The sequence below is a fragment of the Amia ocellicauda genome, chromosome 1 (genome assembly GCF_036373705.1).
Source record: "Amia ocellicauda isolate fAmiCal2 chromosome 1, fAmiCal2.hap1, whole genome shotgun sequence".
Lineage (NCBI taxonomy): Eukaryota > Metazoa > Chordata > Actinopteri > Amiiformes > Amiidae > Amia > Amia ocellicauda.
The window spans coordinates 31,186,242-31,209,486 of NC_089850.1; the positions used below are offsets into that span (position 1 = coordinate 31,186,242).

The 23,245-nt window shown below is 34.9% G+C and overlaps 1 protein-coding gene across 3 annotated transcripts in view; it reads left to right on the forward strand.

The window, feature by feature from the left end:
• grik2 (glutamate receptor, ionotropic, kainate 2) overlaps positions 1–23,245 on the forward strand; it is a 186,995-nt gene that overhangs the window by 68,036 nt on the left and 95,714 nt on the right. For all 3 annotated transcript variants that reach the window (XM_066701758.1, XM_066701767.1, XM_066701775.1), the window contains 3 exons: positions 9,037–9,218; positions 10,915–10,968; positions 12,836–13,009. In XM_066701758.1, the coding sequence (XP_066557855.1) occupies positions 9,037–9,218; positions 10,915–10,968; positions 12,836–13,009 (410 nt within the window). The remainder of the gene's footprint in view (positions 1–9,036; positions 9,219–10,914; positions 10,969–12,835; positions 13,010–23,245) is intronic.

A 23,245-nucleotide genomic window follows, 5' to 3' on the forward strand; every position in this document is an offset into this window, starting at 1 on the left:
GGTGGGGCCTTCATGAATCAGACTTGTTTGTCCAGCACATCCCACAGATGCTCGATTGGATTGAGATCTGGGGAATTTGGAGGCCAAGTCAACACCTTGAACTCGTGATTCATCAGATCAGGCCACCTTCTTCCATTGCTCCGTGGTCCAGTTCTGACGTGCCCTTTGTAGGCGCTTTCGGCAGTAGACAGGGGTCAGCATGGGCACCCTGACTGGTCTGCGGCTACGCAGCCCCATACGCAACAAACTGATGCACTGTGTGTTCTGACACCTTTCTATCAGAACCAGCATTCACTTTTTCAGCAATTTGAGCTACAGTAGCTCGTCTGTTGGATCGGACCACACGGGCCAGCCTTCACTCCCCACGTGCATCAATGAGCCTTGGCCGCCCATGACCCTGTTGCCGGTTCACCACTTTTCATTCCTTGGACCACTTTTGATAGGTACTGACCACTGCAGACCGGGAACACCCCACAAGAGCTGCAGTTTTGGAGATGCTCTGACCCAGTCGTCTAGCCATCACAATTTGGCCCTTGTCAAAGTTGCTCAGATCCTTACGCTTGCCCATTTTTCCTGCTTCTAACACATCAACTTTGAGGACAAAATGTTCACTTGCTGCCTAATATATCCCACCCACTGGTCATAATGTTACGGCTGATCGTGTATATATATATATATATATATATATATATATATATATATACATATATACACACACTACTGGTCAAAAGTTTTATATTTCAAGGATTCTCAAGATGCAAGCAATACAACTGGACTTAAAATGAACCTAAAACAAAAGTCAACAGCTGTTTAACAGCTTTGTTAAATCTAAAATAACTAGAATATAAGAACATAAGAAAGTTTACAAACGAGAGGAGGCTATTCAACCCAAGGTGCTCATTTGGTGAAGCACATAAACAGATACTCAACAAAGTAAAAATGTAGGCCTATGCTTACCTTCGACAATAAATGAGTGCAGAACTCAAAAGGGTAAAAATGGGATGGAGTGCGTTTGGAAGAAACAGCATGCTGTTGAAAGGAAATCTACCCACTTGTAAGTGCTCACTTAAAGCTGTGAAACCTGATTAATGAATGCAAGAATGATACAGAAACTGTGGATGATGCAAAGAAGTATGGAAAGATATATGTTTGGAATAACAAGAAAAAATATAAAATTAAATTAATGGATCCAAGAACAAACCAAATTATCATGGAAAAATGAAAATTGCAGTGGGCTGGACACACTGCAAGAAGAACAGATGAAAGAAGGACAAAGAAGGCTATATAATTGATACCAATAGATGAAAAGAGACATGGAAGATGACCACATAGTAGATGGGAAGATTAAATCATAAACTTTACAGGTGTGACATGAAAAAGATAAGTTATACATAGAACCAGTTGGAAACCTCTTGGGGAGGCCTTCATCCAGCAGTGGAACAATATAGGCTGATGGTGATGGTGATTGATATATTTATATAAATATATATATATATATATATATATATATATATATATATATATATATATAGTACTCCAAGTATATTTGTGGACTTCTTCATACCCTTAATGAAATGTAAGTAAAGGCTGAGCAGACAAAAGCAGGTGTACAGCTATGAATACAATGTGCATCAAAAGCATATTCGTCAAAAATAGTTACATATATTCCTAGATATGCAATGTTCAAATTTAATTAATGCCTTCTCAATCAGTATTTTGTTAATCCTCCTCTGGCTATGATAACAAGAAGGAGGTGCTTCCAGTAGCTTTTGATTAAGTTAATCAAATTCTCTGGAGGGATATTCATCACTTCCACTTGTGAACTGCTTTTTCCAGTTCATACAGCATATTTTCTATCAGTTTGAGATCTGCACAATGAGATGGCCAACAAAGAACATTAATTTTAAAATAGGGAACAAGGGGTGCAAGGAGCTCTGACAATGGGATATGTTCCACTAAGGAAAGAAAACCAAGGGAAACTACTAGTAGGAAAGTCCTGAAATGTTTGTACCTCAATGCCAGGAGTATAAGGAACAAGATGTTAGACCTGGAAGCCGCAGTGCTGGCGTGTGACTATGATGTTGTAGGAGTGACGGAAACATTACTTACTGCATTATACAATGTACTGCATGTGGCAAGGATGTGGCTGTTATAATGGGGGATTTCCCAAACATAGACTGGAAAAGCCCAGTTGGGACTACAGAAGCAGAAGCAGAAATGCTTGAGATGGTAAATGACTGCTTTGTAACTCAATTTGTCAGGGAACCAACCAGAGAGAGCGCATGCATTGACTTGATCTTTTCAAATGACCAAGATAGAGTCAGAGGGACACTAGTTAGAGAACCAATGGCAAACTGTGATCACAACATGGTTAGCTTTGAGATATTCTTTCAAATAACAAGGACGAAGTCTAAAACAATGGTGTACAATTTTAGAAAAGCAAACCTTGAAGGTATGAGGCGGCACTTAGAAGAGTTAGACTGGAGCACATTGGATACAGATTCAGTTGAAAAAGGATGGTTATATTTTAACAATATATTACTTGAGGCTCTGGAGCAATTTATACCAAAACTTAGCAAATTGGGGACCAAAAAACACTAGCCAAAATGGTTTAATAGAACTATGCAAAAACATATAAAGAGAAAGAAAATGTTGTATAGCGCATACAAAAGGGATAGAGACAAAACAAAATACAAAGAATATGTAGAACTGCAAGGAGATCTTATGAAAGGGATCAGGAAAGCAAAGAGGGAAATAGAAAGAAACATAGCTCTTGGAGCTAAAACTAATACAAAGAGCTTTTTTCTTACTACAACAGCAAGAGGTCAATAAAGGAGGAAGTGAAACAGATAAAGGGCAAAAATTGAAGTATCTTGGAAAACTAACAAGATGTGGCAAATGTTCTAAATGAATTTTTCACAGAGGTTTTTACAAAAGGAAAAAAAACAGATGACATGCCACAGGTTGACAATCAGTCCAGTCAAACCCTAAGAGAGATCAGGATAAATGAGGAGGAGGTACTAAAGGGACTAGCAGAATTAAAAACAAACCAATCACCTGGGCCAGATGGTATATTTTCAACAGTACTTAAAGAAATGAGGGAAATTATGTATAGGCCGCTAACTCAAATATTCCAAATGACACTTAGAACAGGGGATGTGCCAACTGACTGGAAGACAGCAAATGTCATACCAATCCTCAAGAAAGGGGACAAAACTGAGCCAGGAAATTACAGACCAATCAGTGTCACCAGCATTACTTGTAAAATGTTGGAAAATATTATTAGACAGAAGATAGAAGAGCATCTTAATGAAAACCATATTCTTGGAGATAGTCAACATGGGTATATACGAGGTAGATCATATCTTACTAATTTATTAGATTATTTTTAAACATGCAACTGCAGTTGTAGATCATGTGAAAGCATATGATATGATATACTTCGATTTTCAGAAAGCTTTTGATAAGGTTCCACACCAAAGACTGATCCTCAAATTACAAGCTGCAGGCATTCAGGGTAATGTAAGTAAATGGATTATGAACTGGTTGATGTATAGGAAGCAGAGGGTGTCAATTAGAGGAGTTGCCTCTAACTGGAGTGAGGTTGTTAGTGGAGTTCCACAGGGATCAGTACTAGGGCCTTTGCTTTTTCTAATCTATATCAATGATCTGGACTCTGGGATAGTTAGCAAACTTGACAAATTTGCAGATGATACTAAAATAGGTGGCTCAGCAGATACGATCTCGGCAGCACAGGTTATTCAAAGGGACTTAGATAATATTCAGTTGTGGGCCGACACCTGGCAGATGAAATTCAATGTGGACAAGTGCAAGGTATTACATGCAGGTAACAAAAATGTCCACTATAATTACACTATGGGAGGAATAGAACTAGATAAAGTAACGCATGAGAAATGCATATACGTGGACTCCTCACTTTCTCCATCCAAACAATGTGGGGAAGCAATAAAAAAGGTAAACACGATGTTAGGGTATATTGTCAAAAGTGTAGAACTGAGAACAAGGGCAGTGATGTTCAGACTGTACAATGCACTAGTTAGAGCTCATCTGGATACTGTGGACAGTTCTGGGCTCCACACTTCAAGAAAGATATCGCTGCTCTAGAGGCAGTTCAGAGGAGAGCAACCAGACTTATTCCAGGTCTGAAGGGAATGTCCTACTGATAGACTGAGGAACTGAACCTTTTCACCCTGGAACAGAGGAGACTACGTGGGGACTTGATTCAAGTCTTCAAAATCATGAAAGGCATCGACCACATCAAACCAGAGGAGCTTTTCCAGATCAGCAGGGACACATGGACCCGGGGACACAAATGGAAATTGGGCTTCAAGGCATTCAAGACAGAAAACAGGAGACACTTCTTCACACAGAGAGTCGTCACAATCTGGAACAAACTCCCCAGCGATGTGGTAGAAGCTGAAAATTTGGGAACATTTAAAATAGACTGGATCACTTAGTTATTAAAGGACACCAAATGAGCATGATGGGTCGAATGGCCTCCTCTCGTTTGTAAACTTTCTTATGTTCTTATGTATTACCTTAAATATTGGTTTAGGGTGGGGCATAGTCTTGGATAAATTGTATCCTGTGAGCTTCTTGAAGATCCTCAATCCTGAGTTTGAGTTAGCCAGTAGCAATACCATCCTGCAGCTCAACACTAGCAATCCACTGAAGCTAAGCAGGTTTGGGCCTGGCCGGTATTTGAATGGGAGACTAGGAAAGCTAAGGTTACTGCTGGAGGAGGTGTTGGTGAGACCAGTATGGGGTGGATCACAGTGCCCCAATACAGTAATGGGTCTACTGTGCTGTGAATAAGTGCTGTCCTTTGGATGTGATGTAAAACCAAGGTCCTGACTCTCTGTGGTCATTAAAAATCCCAGCTTATTTCTTGAAAAGAGTATGGGTATTACCCCGGTGTCCTGCCCAAATTTCCAACTATGGCCCTAATCTATTCCCCAATATCATTTGCATTAATCTCTCTGCCCACCTCCCCACTGAGTAGCTGATTTGTGGTGAGTGTACTGAAGCATTATGGCTGGTGTTACATCATCCAGGTGGGTGCTATACATTGGTGGTGGTGGAGGTGTGACTCCTAACTTGTAAAGTGCTTTGAATGTCTTAGATAGAAAAGTGCTATGTAAGGATTGTTATTAGACCCGTAAACCACATTTTTTGGTAAAACCATCTTGTGTTTTCTTCTTGTTAGGGTAACATCCGACCTATTAGCCTCAAAGGTCTTGATGATAGAAGTTCCGGTCGATACTGGAGAGTTCATCTTATTAGATGTTTTATAGCCGTCACCAGAGTTGCGGAGATTGATAACCTTTTTCCTGACAACTTCAAACAATTATCAGACTTTCACCAGCTGATGGATGGAACTGCCTGGATTGCATCCGTTCCTCCTTCTTATACCCAATGACAATCAAGATGAATCTTTCAGAAGCTTCTATAACTTTCTTGATATTTTTTCAACTACTAAATGAGTAAAAGGGTGTGGCAGGGTTACATTTAAGCTATTTATTTTCAATGCATTTACAGTGTATGACTACATTTGAACATGGTGTATTTAGATATATATATATTTAACTATTTTTGATATGCTACAAATACATACAATACATACATGCATTATTTATTTTGTACTTATTTGTATAGACAGAAAGTGTACACTACAATCAACATTTTGTTACACTTCAAGGATATAAATACATTTGGTGGCTACTGTATGTATGTATGTTTTTATGTGTGTATGTATGTGTTTATGTATTTGCTCTGATTCTTATCAGTGTCTGGCTAATGCTAAAGCTTCCTGATCTTAGCCCTGGGGATCCCATTGACTTTCAGTTTTAATTACAGTTGATCTCTCAGTTACCTAATTGATCCTTCAATTGAACTAATAATTAATTTTATTTGAAATTGTTTTAAGGGCTTAAGAGTTGGAGATGGCAAGTTATTTATAATTTTGTATACATTTAAAGTCAATGTTTTAAGACTTGTAATGCACATTTTGAACATAACAATAGATTTAATGCCATTTATCACAACTCCCATATTGTGACAATTTGTACATCTCCTACATGGAAATGTGAGGCTTATAAATGATCTCAGGTCCACAGAGAACATTTAAAATGCAAACCACAGGAATGATATGTGCTGGTGTCCTGAGATGCACAATTAAAAAGCATCAGCCTTTCAGCAGTCTTCCTTTAGAATGTCAACTGAACTTGAGATCCCAGTTCGTGATTGTGTGAGCAAAGTGTATCACAGTAATCTATATAACAATTCTGTTGTTGTTGTTTTTTTTTTAACACAACAATCAATATTATGGATAAATAGCTCTGGAAAAAAATTAGAGACCACTCCAAGTTCAGAAATCAATGTTAAGTGGTCTCTTAATTTTTTCCAGAGCTATATATATTTTGTGTTCCATACTAGATGATAATAAGCAGCATGTAACATGTACTGCAATAGTCCTTACTATTGAGCTGTGTTTTTGAAGATTTTGTGACCAAGCCTTTGAACTGAAATGTACCTGATTTTATCTGTTTCATTCACTATTATAATAAATTTAGATTTAATCAATCATTAGGTGTTGGTGTTGTGCCATCATTCTGTGATCATTCTAAGTGTCAGGTTTTGTATCCGCTGATGAGTAGCTTAGTAGAAGGTTCTAAAGAACATCTTAAGTTAAAACTGAAATGCCCAACATTTTGACATTTATTTTTAGGGACAATAAAATCAGCAGCAAACACAATTACAATCTGCCACTAAAATATCATGCTTCTATTTTAAGTGAAAGTTCTTAAGTTATCCATTATCAAATTTGCAGTTATGGTTGTCAAAGTCAACTGAAATGTTGATTTATAAGAGTGGATAACTCTATGACACTAGAGGCTATTGTACTGGTATGGTTTACTTAAATTGATTTAAATTTTATCTGACTGTTATGTGATTGTAAGTATTGATTTATTGCTACATGATGTAAAGGAGCATAGGTGGAGGTAAATGGAGTTCGTAGAAACAGCTCAGGAGTGAGGAAGAAAATGTAAATGCACCTCTGTGCAATTTATGCAGATGTGAATGGGATACAAACCAAGAGAATTGAAACTTAAAAAGCTGAAAATGTACTTTCTGGCTTTCTAACAATGCATCTTAACCAGAATGATAAATTAGGTATTATCAATAAAGACATTTGTTTTGCTTTCAGTGCTTGTAATCCTATTGCTTTTTAAGCAATCAGGTTGAAAAAAAAAAACAGATCCGTATGCGTTTGCTTGCTTAAAGGATTAGGCTTAAGTGATGGAGCACAGTGTTCTTCCATTATGCTTGATAGTTTGTTCCTTGAGTTATGTTGATGCATAAAAGGCTGTAAGTAACCCTGCTTTATTGATTTACCAACAACCTAGACCATTCCATACAATTATGTTATTCATTATAATTCTAAAATAGATTTTAATACAAAATCAAACAAACACTCAAAATACAGACACAAGAATTGGACCTTTGTTTCTTTTATTTTTAATATTGGGGGTATCAAGTACATAATTATATACAAAGCAGCATGTTGACTGAGCACGTAATGTTTTGTCAATGTTCGCATTTCAATTTTACCACGGGGTAGCAGTCTTGTTGTAATTTAATATGGATGATCAATGGAAGAGTGTCCCAGATAAGATGTTTAATCATAAATGCATACCGTGTAGGGAGACAGTAGTTTGATTCTTTGGCATATGAAGTTCTGAAATACTCTGATGCAAGTGTTATCGGGCTGTTTTCTTTGCGGCTCCGTGTTATTCTTTTGCATAGCGTTTATGTTGTTAAAATGAGGAGTTTAACCCCATTCTGAGGACTCGCAGTCAGCGCTAACCCACTGAGCTACTTTGTTACGGCTGAAGACTCTACACTGTGGGGCATCATTGGTGTGCAACAGGGTGCTCACAATAATGAAGACATACAGAGCATCAGTACATTCTGCTGCAGGAGGAGTCTTAGTGCAGAGGCACTATACACTGATGGTATCCAACAGTGTGAGGCATTCAGGCGTGCAATGAGAAAAAAAAAAACATTGTGGGGAGCCGTTGTTTGTGAACTCTGCATAAAGGTTATGACTATAGGAACACATTCGCGTTTCTTTTAATGTGATGGAGAACTCTTAAGTATGCCGTGAAAAAAATAAACCAGGTATGGAAACCACTGCAACTCAGTGTCATTAATCACACGTGCTATTAGCACATTCATGAAAAGGGCAGCATGCCATGTGTGATATTGCTGAGCATTACATTTAGTTTCTAAAGGTTTCCAGCAACTTCAGGGGAAATTAAGGGGATTTTTCATTGTTATACACGTGTGTTGTGAAAAATCTCTTTCACCCTGTTTGGAATATTTTAATGACCACCAATGGTTTATTTGAATTTAAGAGTTTAAGGTTCTCTGGTGTGTATACATAGTGTGTGTGTACTACGTGGGAGAGATTCAGAAGAACAAACAAACCTATATTTGACACATATTGGTACTGATTCCCTTTCCATTATTAAACAGTGAAGTCAAATACATTGCTTAAAATACCAATTATCCTATTATGTGTTTCTTAATCAGAATTGTGACTCATGGGAACACTGTATGGAAGTGAGAGACCTCAGGAGATGATACTTTCAAGCTGCAGACATAAATATCTACCCCAGTTAATGAATTTACCTAGAACTTTTACTCTGTGATGATTCAGCAGTTAATACACTTTGAAAATAATGTATCAGTGATCCATGACTCTGTTCTTGCATACAATTTGTAATATATTGAGATTGTGGGGAGAAAAGCTGTGATTCCTGGAATATTCCTTTTGAGCTCTTAAATTGTTACTCTTAAGGGATGGGGAACTGTGTATCATATTACTGGGTGTACATGACAGAAAGGATTGAAGTCTATCAATTACAGATGCTGTGATATGCCTTTTCTTTACAAGGTCACATATGTTTCTGTTACATTTTCTTTTGTTTTCTTTTTTTTTAATCCCAAAAGGTCTCATTCGATTACAAGAGCTCATCAAGGCTCCATCGCGCTACAACATTCGATTGAAAATCCGACAGTTGCCAGCAGACACAAAAGATGCTAAACCTTTGCTGAAGGAAATGAAAAGAGGGAAGGAGTTCCATGTCATATTTGACTGCGGACATGAAATGGCAGCTGGTATATTAAAGCAGGTGATTATCCGCTGTTGTGTTTCACCAGGTTTGAGTCAATAACTTTGAATTTATTGCAGATCTGTATATATTAATATGTTTTGGCAATAGGTAGTCTTTATAGTGTTTAACAAAAAGTCCAAGTTATACATTAAAATGATTGTATCACAGAAAACAAGAAATGCACTATTGTATATTAGTTTACACAGTGAATTAATGGTGGCTGTTGAGGAAAAGTGTCAAAGCAATTTCATTTGACATCTTCTACACACAAATAAATACATTATTTACATGATATATATAAGCAAATCAGTTGATAAAAAACGTTTTGTTTTTAATGTAATTGACCTCTTGGTTATTTAATTTTCTTTGAAGAAATGTAAATCTTTTAAATAAGTTTTAGATGTTGGATTTCAATTGTGTCTTGGTAAAAAAAATGGGATATTGTATTTTAATATGTAACTTAATTAAAGGCATTCATGTTTCCAGCTCAAAGGCATCTATTAAATATTAAAAATAACATGATTCACCCAAGCATTTATGGGCCTTTTTATCAACTGCAAAATAGCTTGTTAATAATGAAGGTCAAGGACACCTATCATCAATTGTAAGCTGGATACATTTCCCTAATGAGCCATCATAAAAATTCAGATTAATTTCTTGTAAAAGTCGTCATATGCACATGAACATTTTTTGATATGCCTTTTCGCCCTCTAAGTTTGAAATAAATAGTTTACTTCTCTTATCCTAGATTCAAGGAGGTGTTATATTGTGTCATTTAATAACTAATAATCACAGACACAAACACTTTAAACAGTATATTGCTAAAATATGTACACACGGTGCAGTGAAAAGATCCAATTATACAGCATTAACAAATACAGACATTTTTAAATCACATTAAATATTGTAAAGAGCATTCAGAGACATATTCAAAAGAAGGTGATTAAAAAAGTATGCATACAATTATATCACATTTATTTTTACTCTTTTAGTTACACCAATTTCAATGTCCCAAATTAGATTACAATGGATCTCTTGAACTCATGTTGGCTGTCAATTATAGATGTGTTAGCTGTGCTTTGTTGCCTTTAAGCTATATTTTATTGAGATTGATGGCCCTAGTTATAGAGATCTAATAAGAAGATCCCTAAGTTCCTGACCCACAGATAAGTATAGCTTTGCAAACTTCATAGTGTGTGTGCAGTTGAACGTATTGCAAATGGATATAATGTAGACATTAATATGATATAACAAATATTATATTATTATATTATAATTTTTTTAATTTATGATTTGCACATGGTGATGTATCACCATGCACTTAACAACAAAAACTTAAATTATATATATATAATTTTACTAATTGCTTTATGTGTATGAATTGTGTATTTACACCTCAGCTACACTTTGAAATATTGTTCATGTAGATGTACATGTATATTTGACTGTTCTATGCAGTATAATTTTTAACATGATTAAGAAATGGGTAGGAAATGAAGCTAAACAGGAATAATAAAAAAGTCTTTATTCTGTTACACTTATTGCATGAATTTTGGTTCTTTTGAGCAATCTCCTTGAACAGCTTGGATATAATTCATTAATGTTAATTTTAGTTGCAATTTAATGGAATAGTTGTAGCCATCCTTTCTGTTACTTGTTAGGTATGTATGAGAGAAAATTATAATTAACTAGCAGACTATCTTTTTCTCCACAGGCATTAGCTATGGGGATGATGACAGAATATTACCATTACATTTTTACAACACTGGTAAGCCATTTTGAAATGCAATAATATTTGGCTTTAATCATAACATATTAATGTAAAATTTGTTCCATGATCTTTTATTAAAAAAAAAAATATACTGTGTTTTATTGAAATGCACTATGCATGCAAAAACCAACAAACATTTCCAATTGAAATAGGAATAATAATAATAATAATAATAATAATAATAATAATAATAATAATAATAATAATAACATACTGTAAAATGTGCCCATGCAATTGCACCGTTGTTCATAGATACATGATCAGTTACCGGAAGCTCTTTTCAGCTCTTGTAGATTGATTTATATGTAATGTTGCATATTTTTAATTAATTTCATCAATTGCCAACATGGGCTTAAAATCCACAACCCCAAAATATATATTTATTACTTTATACATTTTATTAGAAACACCATTGTGCTTTAATTAAATCCCCCAAATCCCTATGGCTGGGATTAAATCAAAAGTTTGACCCGCCTAATACAAAACTACAGAACTGTACTCAGGTGTCACTTTCTTCTAATCATAAATGTAACCGGTATGATGTACAGCTTTGTAGTTTTCTATTAGCGGGTGGGTCAAGGTTTTGATTTAATCCAGCCCCATGTTAAAAAATGAAAAAGCTCTACTTCATATTTAATTACATTATAATTGTGTTTGTTTTAATAACACATTGTAAATGATGAAAGAATCATACTGAAACATATATGTTCAGTATCTAGGAGCTTTAAGGAAAACAGATATTTTTAAAATATGTGTTTTCCTTAAAGCTCCTAGATACTGAACGGCGAACATTAGTGTGAATGTTAGCTTTAGGGGAATGTTAGCTGTGGGGGAATGGAACAAAGTTGAGTTATATATCTGGCTAAATACAGTTAAAGTACCAAGAAGATGTGTCATACAATATCAGTTTTTTGTGTGTGCTAATAACACATTTGAAGTGTGCTTCTTAGCCACTCCAACACATGAGATACTCCAATAGGTGAGATAAATGAGAATTATATTTCACAGAAATCAACCAAGTGAAACGGAGGAGTGAAAATTAATTTTAGATGAAACGCCTTTGTTCTTGAACTTTAGTTACCTATTGTAACCTGTGTGAAAAAAGAATGCTAAAGAACCGAATCCAGCAATTCTATGTTCCATACCAATTCTTTACCAGGGATATCTGTTTATAGTTCTTTCTTTCCTTCTTTCTTCATATTCATATTGAGGAATAATAACCTTTTATAGCCTTTAATAACCTTATGTAATTTATGTACTGTCATTCATATTAAATTAAGCTTTTAAGAACCATTTAAACAAAACACTAAGCAACATGATCATGTAATATGTGAGAAATGTATGGAAGAAAAGTATCTTCTTAAATGCAGATCTAGCACAATAATTAAATTTGTATTAAGATACAATATTGTTGGTGATCCCGTGTTGATTATAGAAAGAAATATGTTTCACAAAATTGAAAATGTTCTTTATGAGTGACAATTTCTTCTTGTCATTTTTACTTTCTCACTTTCTTATCGTCAAAATGAATGTAACTAATTTCAAGCAGTACTCTGTCTTAATTCTGTTTAATTAATTGTATATGTAACAACTTATGAAAACTACACAAATAAAAGAAGGAACATAATGGCAAGTAAGCAGTGCTGTTATACCTCTCAGTTTGTTTAGTGCATATTTAATGTATAGAAATCTAGTTAATAATAAGAGTAGTTAGAAAACACTACAATTATATTCTAAGAATCTGATAAAATACTACAGTCATTACATTGAATTCTTAAAGCATATTATTGTTACAATTTGAAATCTCAAATGTGTTTTTTAAAGAATCTGCAGACTTGGACTTAGGCAAACAAATCTCTTACAGGATCTCTTTGCCCTTGATGTGGAGCCGTATCGCTTCAGTGGCGTTAACATGACAGGATTTCGAATATTAAACACTGAAAACACCCAAGTTGCTTCAATAATTGAGAAGTGGTCGATGGAGCGGCTTCAAGCACCTCCCAAACCAGATTCAGGTTTGCTGGATGGATTTATGACGGTATGACAACAAACTTGGAAATGCAATGCATGTTTTTTTTTTTTTAATAAATACACTTTTTTCTGCATGAATTAATGAAAAATAATGCATGCACGGTTATATATTAAATGTCATCAATAATGCTGACTATGCTATATCTCAATCAATATTATTATAAACGTGACCTTTTATCTTTGTCACTTTAAACCCAGACCGTATAAGCATTGTGACCCATCTGCCAATCCCAAATTATAATTACAGTGATCTTTATTGAGCAGAATTTTTATTTTGACCAGGGCTAAATCAGTACTGGGGGAATAACAAGTAGAGTGATAAAAATACTTAATATACAGAGCAGAGCATATATAAAATGTATTTTTATAAGTGGTAAATTACTAAAAGCATTAGATTATGTTTTCATGTTGTGAAAGCTTCATGTTAATCACAATGTTGCTGACTTTGTGGCAAGGTAAGAGTACACATACTGTAATTTGGGGCAAAATATGTATTAAAAATAACCAAGGTTTGTAGGACTGAGTTTAAATGTTCTCTGGTGGGAGTACTGGCAGTAATGACAGTTATTCAGCATTCCTTCATTAATGCTCTCTTTGGCCGGGAAAGCTGCCAAATATGAAATAGTTAGCGCTCAGAGAAAAACTAAAATTAGCATCCTGTTTTAGGCCCCCTGCCAAAACAACTGTTTAGGTGATAAAATTGCCTCGCTGTGAACCGGTCTGATTCCAGTTAAGGTTTGGTGAACAGTGATCATAGTCCTGATTTAAAGTGAGCCACTGACCTCGATTGTATAGAATGAACACGTCTTGATTAAATGTAAGCCACTGTTCTAGAAAGTAGCATCAGGGAGCATTGTTGTTACAGCTGCTTGTAATCAGTGTTGAATCCTCCACATGAAAAGTCTTTATATTCTAGATTTCTTTGTGACTGAAAATCAAGAAGTCAAGGAGTGTTTTGATGCAAGACAACATTAAACCAAATTAAAATGTATGAACTCAATTTCAACATGCTGTTTACTACTACAATTGGATGACAGAACAATGGAGCGTTTTTTGATTTGTTGTATCCATTACGATCTATTCATTCATAAATTCATAAATACAGACTGGAATATTGTGACCTGGCTCTTTGGACTGCAGGCAGCTGCACCAGAATTGATCTCTGGTGTTTCCTTCTGTATTCGCCTCATTATGTATGTCTGTCTGTGTGCATGTGTTTATGTGTGGTAATAATGGTTTTGGTGAATTGTAATTCTTGATAATCATGCATGAATGCTTTTACTAGTTTTATTTTTTTAATAAATAACCAGCTGAATGTGCACACACATGCACACGCACACAATTTGTATTCTCAACCATTTTGTCTATCAACATAGATGTAGTGACATTGAAAAGATTTCTTGTGGTCATATGCTTTTACGGAGTGAAAAGCCCATCTTCCAAGTGCAGTGCTTTACATGGTGTCAAAGAAGATGAGGCTGCAACATTTTAGTCAGAATCAATTAAAATGAGTCAGGGAGTAATTCAGCACACTACTCAACCTTGCACCTGGTCATATAGTCAAGAATTGTTTTTCAAGAAGTAAGGACATTTTTTTTTAACTTAAATTGATCTCAAATCCTTTTTTTAACTTTGTTTGGTAACTTGCTTGGCAGTGAATGAATGGAATGTAAGTTAAAATGTTGCATTGATTAATTAGGCAAATGGCTATCATTCAAAGCTGAATGCACATTGCGCAGCAAAGTATTTTGTAAAAGTGTGATTAAGTGCTACAATTCTGTATTTTATTTATGATTCTCATTCCATACGCACTGAGCCGAGAAAAATCTAATCAGGGTGGTATGTCTAAAGTGTTAGACAATTGCGAAGTTAGTTCTGACAAATATTTATTAGAATCAGTAAACTCAGTTTACACAATCACAGATGGTTGTGTTTTTCATGTCATCACCTCCCCTTGTAGAAATAATCATCTGATCAAAACTAGTTGCCAGCCATTGCAGACCCAAAAGTATAGGTGCGCTTTTAAATCCATATTCTCTGATTTGATTACAGTCATTTAGGAATGATTGTTGCCGTTCCTTTTTTTCCTTCTTCTGCAGACCAGTTCCTAAATTATAGGTGTCTTAATCACGCATAAAATTACAATCAAAAGAAAAAAAAATACTATATTGAAAATCGAGAGATAAATGTACACTTGGAACTGGAACACTTTCCTGCTATCTAGTATTAGTCTCTTGAAGCAATGAGTGGGGTAGATTTGCAGCATGCAATTCTCAAGGCAGTGTATGGCATGCATGCTAAAATAGATGACCACCCAGATGTATACGCACTAGGAATCTTGCTATGTAGTTATCGGTTGAGTCTGAGGACAAACATTTGTGAGATGTTTGCCAACATCAATATGTATTTAATCACATTTAACCTTTCTTCTTTCTTTAAAGCATACAGGGTAGCACTTGAATGTATTTTACAAATGTTAAAAATCAGTGTAGCTGTTGAGCAGAACCTAGAGCAAAATATTTTTCTCAAACAGACTGAAAGAAAAAATAGCAATTATACATATATCACTCTTTCTGTTTTAGTCTATCGTTTACACACAAACATATTAAATGCAGCATGCTTTTTTTCCCTGCAGAGTAAGTAAACTTTTACACATTAGGATGCATAATTCTGTGTTATTCCTGCTTTGTGTTATGTTATGTTGTTGTTTTTCAGGACAAAGATTATAAATATTTTTGAAAGGTTATATCTAGATATTGAAGATTACAATTTAATGTCATTATTTTCTTTAAAAGCACCAAGCTTATCATGCGCCCCGAATTATGAAGTCTAATTTTACACCTTTTCGTGTGCAACTATTAATCTTCCTAGGAATATCCTGCCCCAAGCCAAAGCTTAACATGCATAATGAAAATGACCTAACAAGCTCTGCAGCTTCATTAACATAATTTCTTTCCTTGCTAATTGCTTTACCTTCTGTCTAATTTACTTTGTATACTTTAATCTTGAGCAGATTATGCTGCATCTTGACTGTTTTGAGCCCTAAATCTGTCGTTAAGTACTGATTTTAGCAGTTAGCAGTGGCATGAGCAATGAAGCATTTTTTGTGCCTCTACTCTGTTCAAGGTCAGTGATAATGAACACAGTCCCTGACAGTGAAGCCAGTGTCCTCTCTCTTCATTTGTAAAGTGCATGAACACCTCTGGTATGAGCTTGCAAAGTGCTTACATCCTCAGTCTAATTTATTTCATCCAGAGATGGATTTTTGTTTCATGTAAAGGATTCTTCAAAGGAAAGACATTGTGTGTTTCATTCATGTTGGACTGCCATGCTGAAAGAACCATGAAGCTGGTTTAGATGTATGTCCATATGTGTTTGTATAAAAGTAGAATGCAGTCAGTGATCAAATAAGCAATTATCAAAGCTGTATGTGACTCAACATATCATGCAATATATATGAATATATTGAACAGGGACGGTAAAAAAATATTTACGTATTCATGTTTTGAAGTGCTCTATTTCTATACACCTTTCAATACATATTCTCTCGGTGGACGTCCTTTCTGTCGTACTAAACATTAAACCGGGAGAATTTAGTAGAAGTTTGTCATTTGCATTTTGCTAATAGGGCAAGGCTATGGTTTGGTCTAGGCATTAGGCTTGTTTCAACTGGTGTCTATACCTGGATAACTGGTTCAGTGATAGTCCCACAAATTGGCTGGTTTTCTGTAACAACTTGAAGTGTCCCCTCTTAACACAGCAAAGTGTGGGACTTGGGGGCAAAATCACAACAACAAAGTAACAGGATTAGCCCTTCTTGGCTCTTTAATGTCATTCACAGATGACCAGCATGCCACAGGACAAAACAGTTTTGCGTCTCTAGCAGCCGACTGAGAAAGGAGCCCCATGTTTTCCCTCAGGGACACACTGCTGCTGGAGATTGGTGTGGGCCATTACTGTGTCCCTTGCTGAACCATGGCACTGGCCCCTTTCATCTGTCACTGTGACTTGTAGGATATCGACAATTTAATCCTGTGTGCTTTCTTGCCCTAGCAATATCTTCCTCAACTGGAGAGCTCTTGTGAGGGCCTCTGGCATAAAAATATTGGTACCTTACATTCAGCCAGGAGGAGTGGATAGAAACCAAACGGAGTGGCAAACCAAAGTTTAGACACCCTGTCTCAAAGTAATTCAGCCAACTGGAATCTTTACAGTTTTTACTAGACTGAATCAGTGAACCACACTGATAAAGATAACACTGATAAATACGTATAATGCCATTATAATTAACAATATTTAATTAAAGAAATGGAAGCAGTGATCTTGTTTTAAATGAGGCGTGTAACGTCTTTTAACAATAATAGCAATTGCAAACTATTATGATATAAAATATGGTATAGTAGCCCAGAATGAATAAAAGCAACATATAAATTAAATGACTTGCAATAACCACAATCAGTACTATCCCATCTGCTAATACCATAACAAATCAGAGACTGTTTCTCCACTATTTTATAATATCTGAGCCAGCCTCAAGAAAAAGTCATTCAGTTCCCGCCTGCATTTCCCAATAATTCTGTCTCTTTCCCCATTCCTGAATTCGGGGCTAAAGAGACTCCCATAAACAAAATATTTAAAAAAAGCATTATTACAACTAATGAATAACAAACAGAACATTCTATAGAAATAAACTAAAACACAACATTCCATTGCTCACAAAGAATTCTATCTATCTGTCTATCTATCAATTGATCTATCTATATCTATTTTTCCATCTATCTATCTTAAATAAAATTAATTAATTATAACAATATATATCTTGATAACCTATTGCCTAAGGTGTAAAAATCTGGACAGGTTGTTAGGATAATTTAATTATAAATAACAATGCAAAAGGTCACTGCAGTAAAGCAAAAACAGAGTGTATTATCTTAATGCTCTTATTATTTAACTAATTAACCACTCAAAGAAAAACTACATTTTTGCAGATTGCAGGATGTGTTTTTTTTTTTGTAAACTACTGTTTTTCCTATTTTATACACACTGTGCTGTATTTTGTTTGGTTAATTATCATGATCAGAATAAAACACTTCATAAAAGCCAATTTTCTCTTCCAGATTTCACCATCATTAGTTTTCCTTCCCAGAAGTCCTGCTCTTTAGATTACATAATGAGCTTATATGTATTATATGAAATAATAAAACCCAAGGTTATTTCACCAATGTCAATTTGAAATCTCAAATGGGAGAGGTTATTAGGACATATAGAATCTGCACCTTGAAAACTAGACCAAATCTGGCACATTGAAGTTTCAGTAATTAAAGAAAGACTGTAGCATTTTTAAACATTTGATTTAGAGGATTCCTATCCATAATCTGTGATCAGTTTGTGTAGTCTGCATTCTGTCCACATGATTGCATATTTTTAATAATGCAGTACATACTGATAGCAGTGTAAAGGAAATACAGAGCCAAGTGCTCAGATAATTAAAATGAGGGAAAAATAATCTATTCCAAGCAGTAATTATTTTATGATGGAAAATTATTTTTGCTTTACTTTCATCAGGTTCATTTATAAGATTGGATTTCCATACAGCAGTGCCAAACACCGTACTTTTAAGTATTGCCAGCAGCCTGTATTGATTTAAATGTAAGATCAAGGGGGATTCTCTAACAAGTACAGAAGGCTGTTGAAGAGTAGCAGGAAAAATACTGTTTGTGACATACTGAAAATGTGCACACAGCACATGCTTGTATAGTTTTTGACATTAAAGAGATTGGAGTATTGTGCAATTATTTTGTTTATTTGGAGGTTTTATTGCACAGTATCTCAATGTATTATTATTGTAGTTGTTAATAATTATAATTATAATAATAATACAAGCTGGGAAGGCTGGAATGTGTAATCTCTATCCAATAAAAATGCAACTGATGTAGTGGAATTGTAAATATATTATTTATATGTAATGGTCTATTCAGTTTGTGCACATTAACAAAATAGATCCAGTTAGAGATTAATATATGGAAATTATTCAAGGAGTCACTGTTCCATTCATATGAGTAATGTGGAGGAGTCTCTGTAAATCTCACCTGGCTTGAAGTCTAACAAAACCCATTAATATTGATATTCATAAAGTGGTCTTCTGTTATGTATTGCTATATGGATGCATGAATGCATAACAGGAGACCAAAGTACACCCCACTTTAGTGACATCACCAACTTTTCTTGATGGTTTGCTAGCAGAAAACTGGGAAACAATGACATCTGCTGTCAAGCTTTTAACATAAGTGTACTGCATTGAGATGGAAAGAAAAGGGCATATATGAGTACATGCAAAAAGTGTTCGATAATGAGTAGAATTTATGTCAGACTTGGGCTACTTTTTGACAGCCACATGCTAAAAAAAACGTGAACTCTCCTCCTCTTTGTCTGAGCAAAGTGGAATGCAAATGACTTTCATCTCTTCTAAGGAATGTAATCCTGCGGAATGTATCTTCTCCACTCATATACAACACTTTCTATTGGAGGTATGTTTGAGTTCACAATACTAGCACTTGAAGTGTGCTGTAAAGAACTGATCTATTAACCTTTTTTTTGTACATACTGGATTGTCGGGCCTGTGTGATTGGGGCACTATTGTGAATACTAAGTAACGAATACAATAGACAGGTTGAGTCGGTTGCACTTCAAGTACAAACCATGTCCATCTGATTTTTTTGTATTGATATTTTGGTAAATGATATATAACATTTCATTGTTATATTTAATTCTATATGAGCTTAGGGGCCATATTAAATCAAATCTTTGACTCACCCGCTAATAGAAAACTACAAAACTGTACTTAGTTGTGGCTTCATTTTGAGTAAGATGCCACTTTCTTCTAATCATAAATAACCGCTATGATGTACAAGTTTGTAGTTTTCTATTAGAGGGTAGGTCAAAGTTTTGATTTAATCCGGCCCTAGGTGTCTGCATATACTGGATACATTTTACATCTCTCCTGGTCTATATAATATGAATATATTTCTATGTCTTTATTTCTCTCCATAAAGATTCATGATTAGAATTCTCATTTCATCAAAAAAATCTCTCTCTCTTTCTCTCTCTCTCTCTCTCTCTCTCATATATATATATATATATATATATATATATATATATATATATATATATATATACATATGTATATATATATACAGCTCCGGAAAAAATTAAGAGACCACTGCAATTTTTCTTAAATCAGCATCTCTACATGTATGGCAGCCATTCCATTCCATTCATATTTTTATTTGGAATTTGGGAGAAATGTTGTCAGTAGTTTATACAAAAATATACCTATAAATAGTAAAACCAGAGAAACTGATAATTTTGCAGTGGTCTCTTATTTTTTTCCAGTGCTATATATATATATATATATATATATATATATATATACTATTGTTTTGGGGGTGCAGGAGCAGGTGGCTGAATATGACTGTGTTTATGTGTTTTTGTGTATTTTTGTGATTTGAGACTTACTCGCATTACTCCTATTCCTATTGAATAATTTTGCAGTATCAATTGTACAAAAAAAAAACAACAACAACAAAAAAAAAAACTGTAATGGAGTGGACTCTGGGTGATACAGGCTTGAAGAAACCTGAGACCGAATCCCCAAGACAGGGCTGATTTTCTGTATTTTATATACAGCCCTGGCAGGAGCAGCCCCCTCTCTATTTATTTCACTCAGAGCATTCGCTATAATCACCTCTCAAGAGGTAGTTACCAAGTGCCTGTCAGATCAAATCTTCCCGAAGAGACAGCCGCTCTCCCCTCCTCTGTGTCTATACCTGCTTGTCTATAGCTCCCGATGGCTTATGAGACCAGCCCAACTCAAACACTGGCCTCATGTCCATCCCCATCACTTACACACATGACATACTTGAATGCTGTGTCAGGATACAAACAGGAGAAAGCCTTTCAGTTCAGCAGATAATACCCTTGCTCAATGACTGAAAACGCCATTGTGCTGACCTACTGGTACAGATCCACTGGTAGACGGAGCATCTAAACTAAAAATGAACAGTACTGTTACCACTACTACTACCACTACAACTATAACTACTATCACTACATTAAATATTGATGATTATTATCTTTTAATAAACCTATAATACATATTTTTATTTTTTTATATTGTTAAATATGACCAATTTTTGATTCAATCTCTCAAGAAAGGCCAAATACTACGTAAAAAATAAATACAAATAAATAAGAAAACTGCGTCTGCAGTATATTTTACATTATATTGTTGTTGTTTTTATTTTGTAATTTAATTAACTTTCTTTTCTTTCTGCTCTATTCTCTATTACAGTTGATTCTTTTGGACGTTTGCCTCCTTTCCAAGAGCTGGCTTACTGCTCGTTCTATCAGTACCATTAGCAATTATTGGAGCTGTTATGCACAATTTCACCATCAACAATGTACACTAACAACCATTTCCGAATGAGGGTGGCTGCCCTTCAAATTTTAACATGCTACTATAGCTCTAAAGAAGGCTGTTGAAACGTTTTATTTTTTAATCATAGCCCATTTTAGTATTCTCTTGTTGTTTCTACAGAACTAACTCATGCAGGAATAACTAAACAGATAAAATTATATAGTCATACATATCCTCAGGAAATAGTGCAACTTAAAACCAAAGTGACCTGCTTAACAGTTATGCAGTTTCAAAATAACTACATTAATCATTTTTTACACTCTATATATGTATATATAGAACACTGTATACATAGAAATGTGTTCAATTATATGACATTTAAAGCCTAGTTAAATATTAATATGTAGCCTTTACACTGAAATGCATTCTGCTGCTCTGTCCCTACACATTATTTAAAATAACCTCATGGGATTATAGGTCAAATTACATTTATTATAATTATTTTGTATATATAAAATCACAAAATATAATAAGACTTTTGTATTCTATTAGATCTTTCTTTTCATAATTACTGAATGCAGCTGGTTCAGTTGAGTCTTAAGACTATTCGTTTTCCTAACATAGATCTTAGTTATGGGTTGCGAGTTTTGTTAGTTAAGAACCCCATTAAAATGCACTGGCTGATATAGGGAACTGCATCGTCAGACAATTTAAAGCTTTAGGATTTGTATGCCTGACAGAGTAGGTTTTTAATTGGCAAATTTCTCTTAAGCATATTTATTCACTGAACATATTTATGTTTTAAACTATGATCTAATACCATGCTTAGGAAGGGGGGAGCAAAGTATATGAGACCTAGTAACCTCTAATTTTCAGCTCTTCATGCTTCTTTATTACTCAAATAGGGATACTATTTTCTTAAATGCCCACTTAATCAGACTGAAACTGCACAGCATGTAGATAAGTGGGAAGCCCTTAAAAGCTGGCACCGCTGCCAACTGAATCTGACACTTAGAAAGGTAAATAGCATGCATTTATTCCAGGGTGATGTGTAGACTAACTTCCAGGTGGGTGCTGATTTTACAAACTAGTACATTGAAGTTCATTTAAATTTCAAATGAGCTTTGCATTTTGAAGCCGTTAAGAAGGTCTGACGATAAACACTTTTGCCATCAGCAGTCAGTTCGTCTGAGTAAATGTAGAAGAAAATGGCCGCGTTTAAACTGAGATCTTCTTTTTATGACAATGTATTTTTACATTTCCTCATTACATGTGAAACACATTGCAGTGCTTATCCAGTAGGGATTATTGTGCACATTAGCCTGTTAAAGTGATGTCACTGCACTCATCCTGCACTCAGGGACAGATAGTTAGAAATAGTTGTGCTGTATGGATTGGGCACACTAAAGTATTCTAGTGAAGGCAGTTTGAATGCACCGTTACTCACTTAATAAGTTTGTGGCAGACAGTTCTTGATCCTCCATACAATGCTGTGCACATTACTGACATTAAATAAGTAATCTATATGTCTGTTCTTACTTCTAAATGTAACACCTTTAAATTGAATTTGTTTAGAGATTTAGTACACTGTTATTTACTATGGATGAACAAAAGTCTTTGGTGGCATTTTTTACAAGGATATCTGCTCACATATATGCTATTATTTTAATGAAATGTTCTGACTTTATTGTTGTTGTCAGTATACATAACTAAAAATCCTTCTCCATGGGATAATGTAATTAGCCTCAGTGTACTTTCCCTCGACATCTGGCCAATCAATGTAGCATCATCCAGTATAAACAAACTCCAGTTGCTTCCAGATCCAGT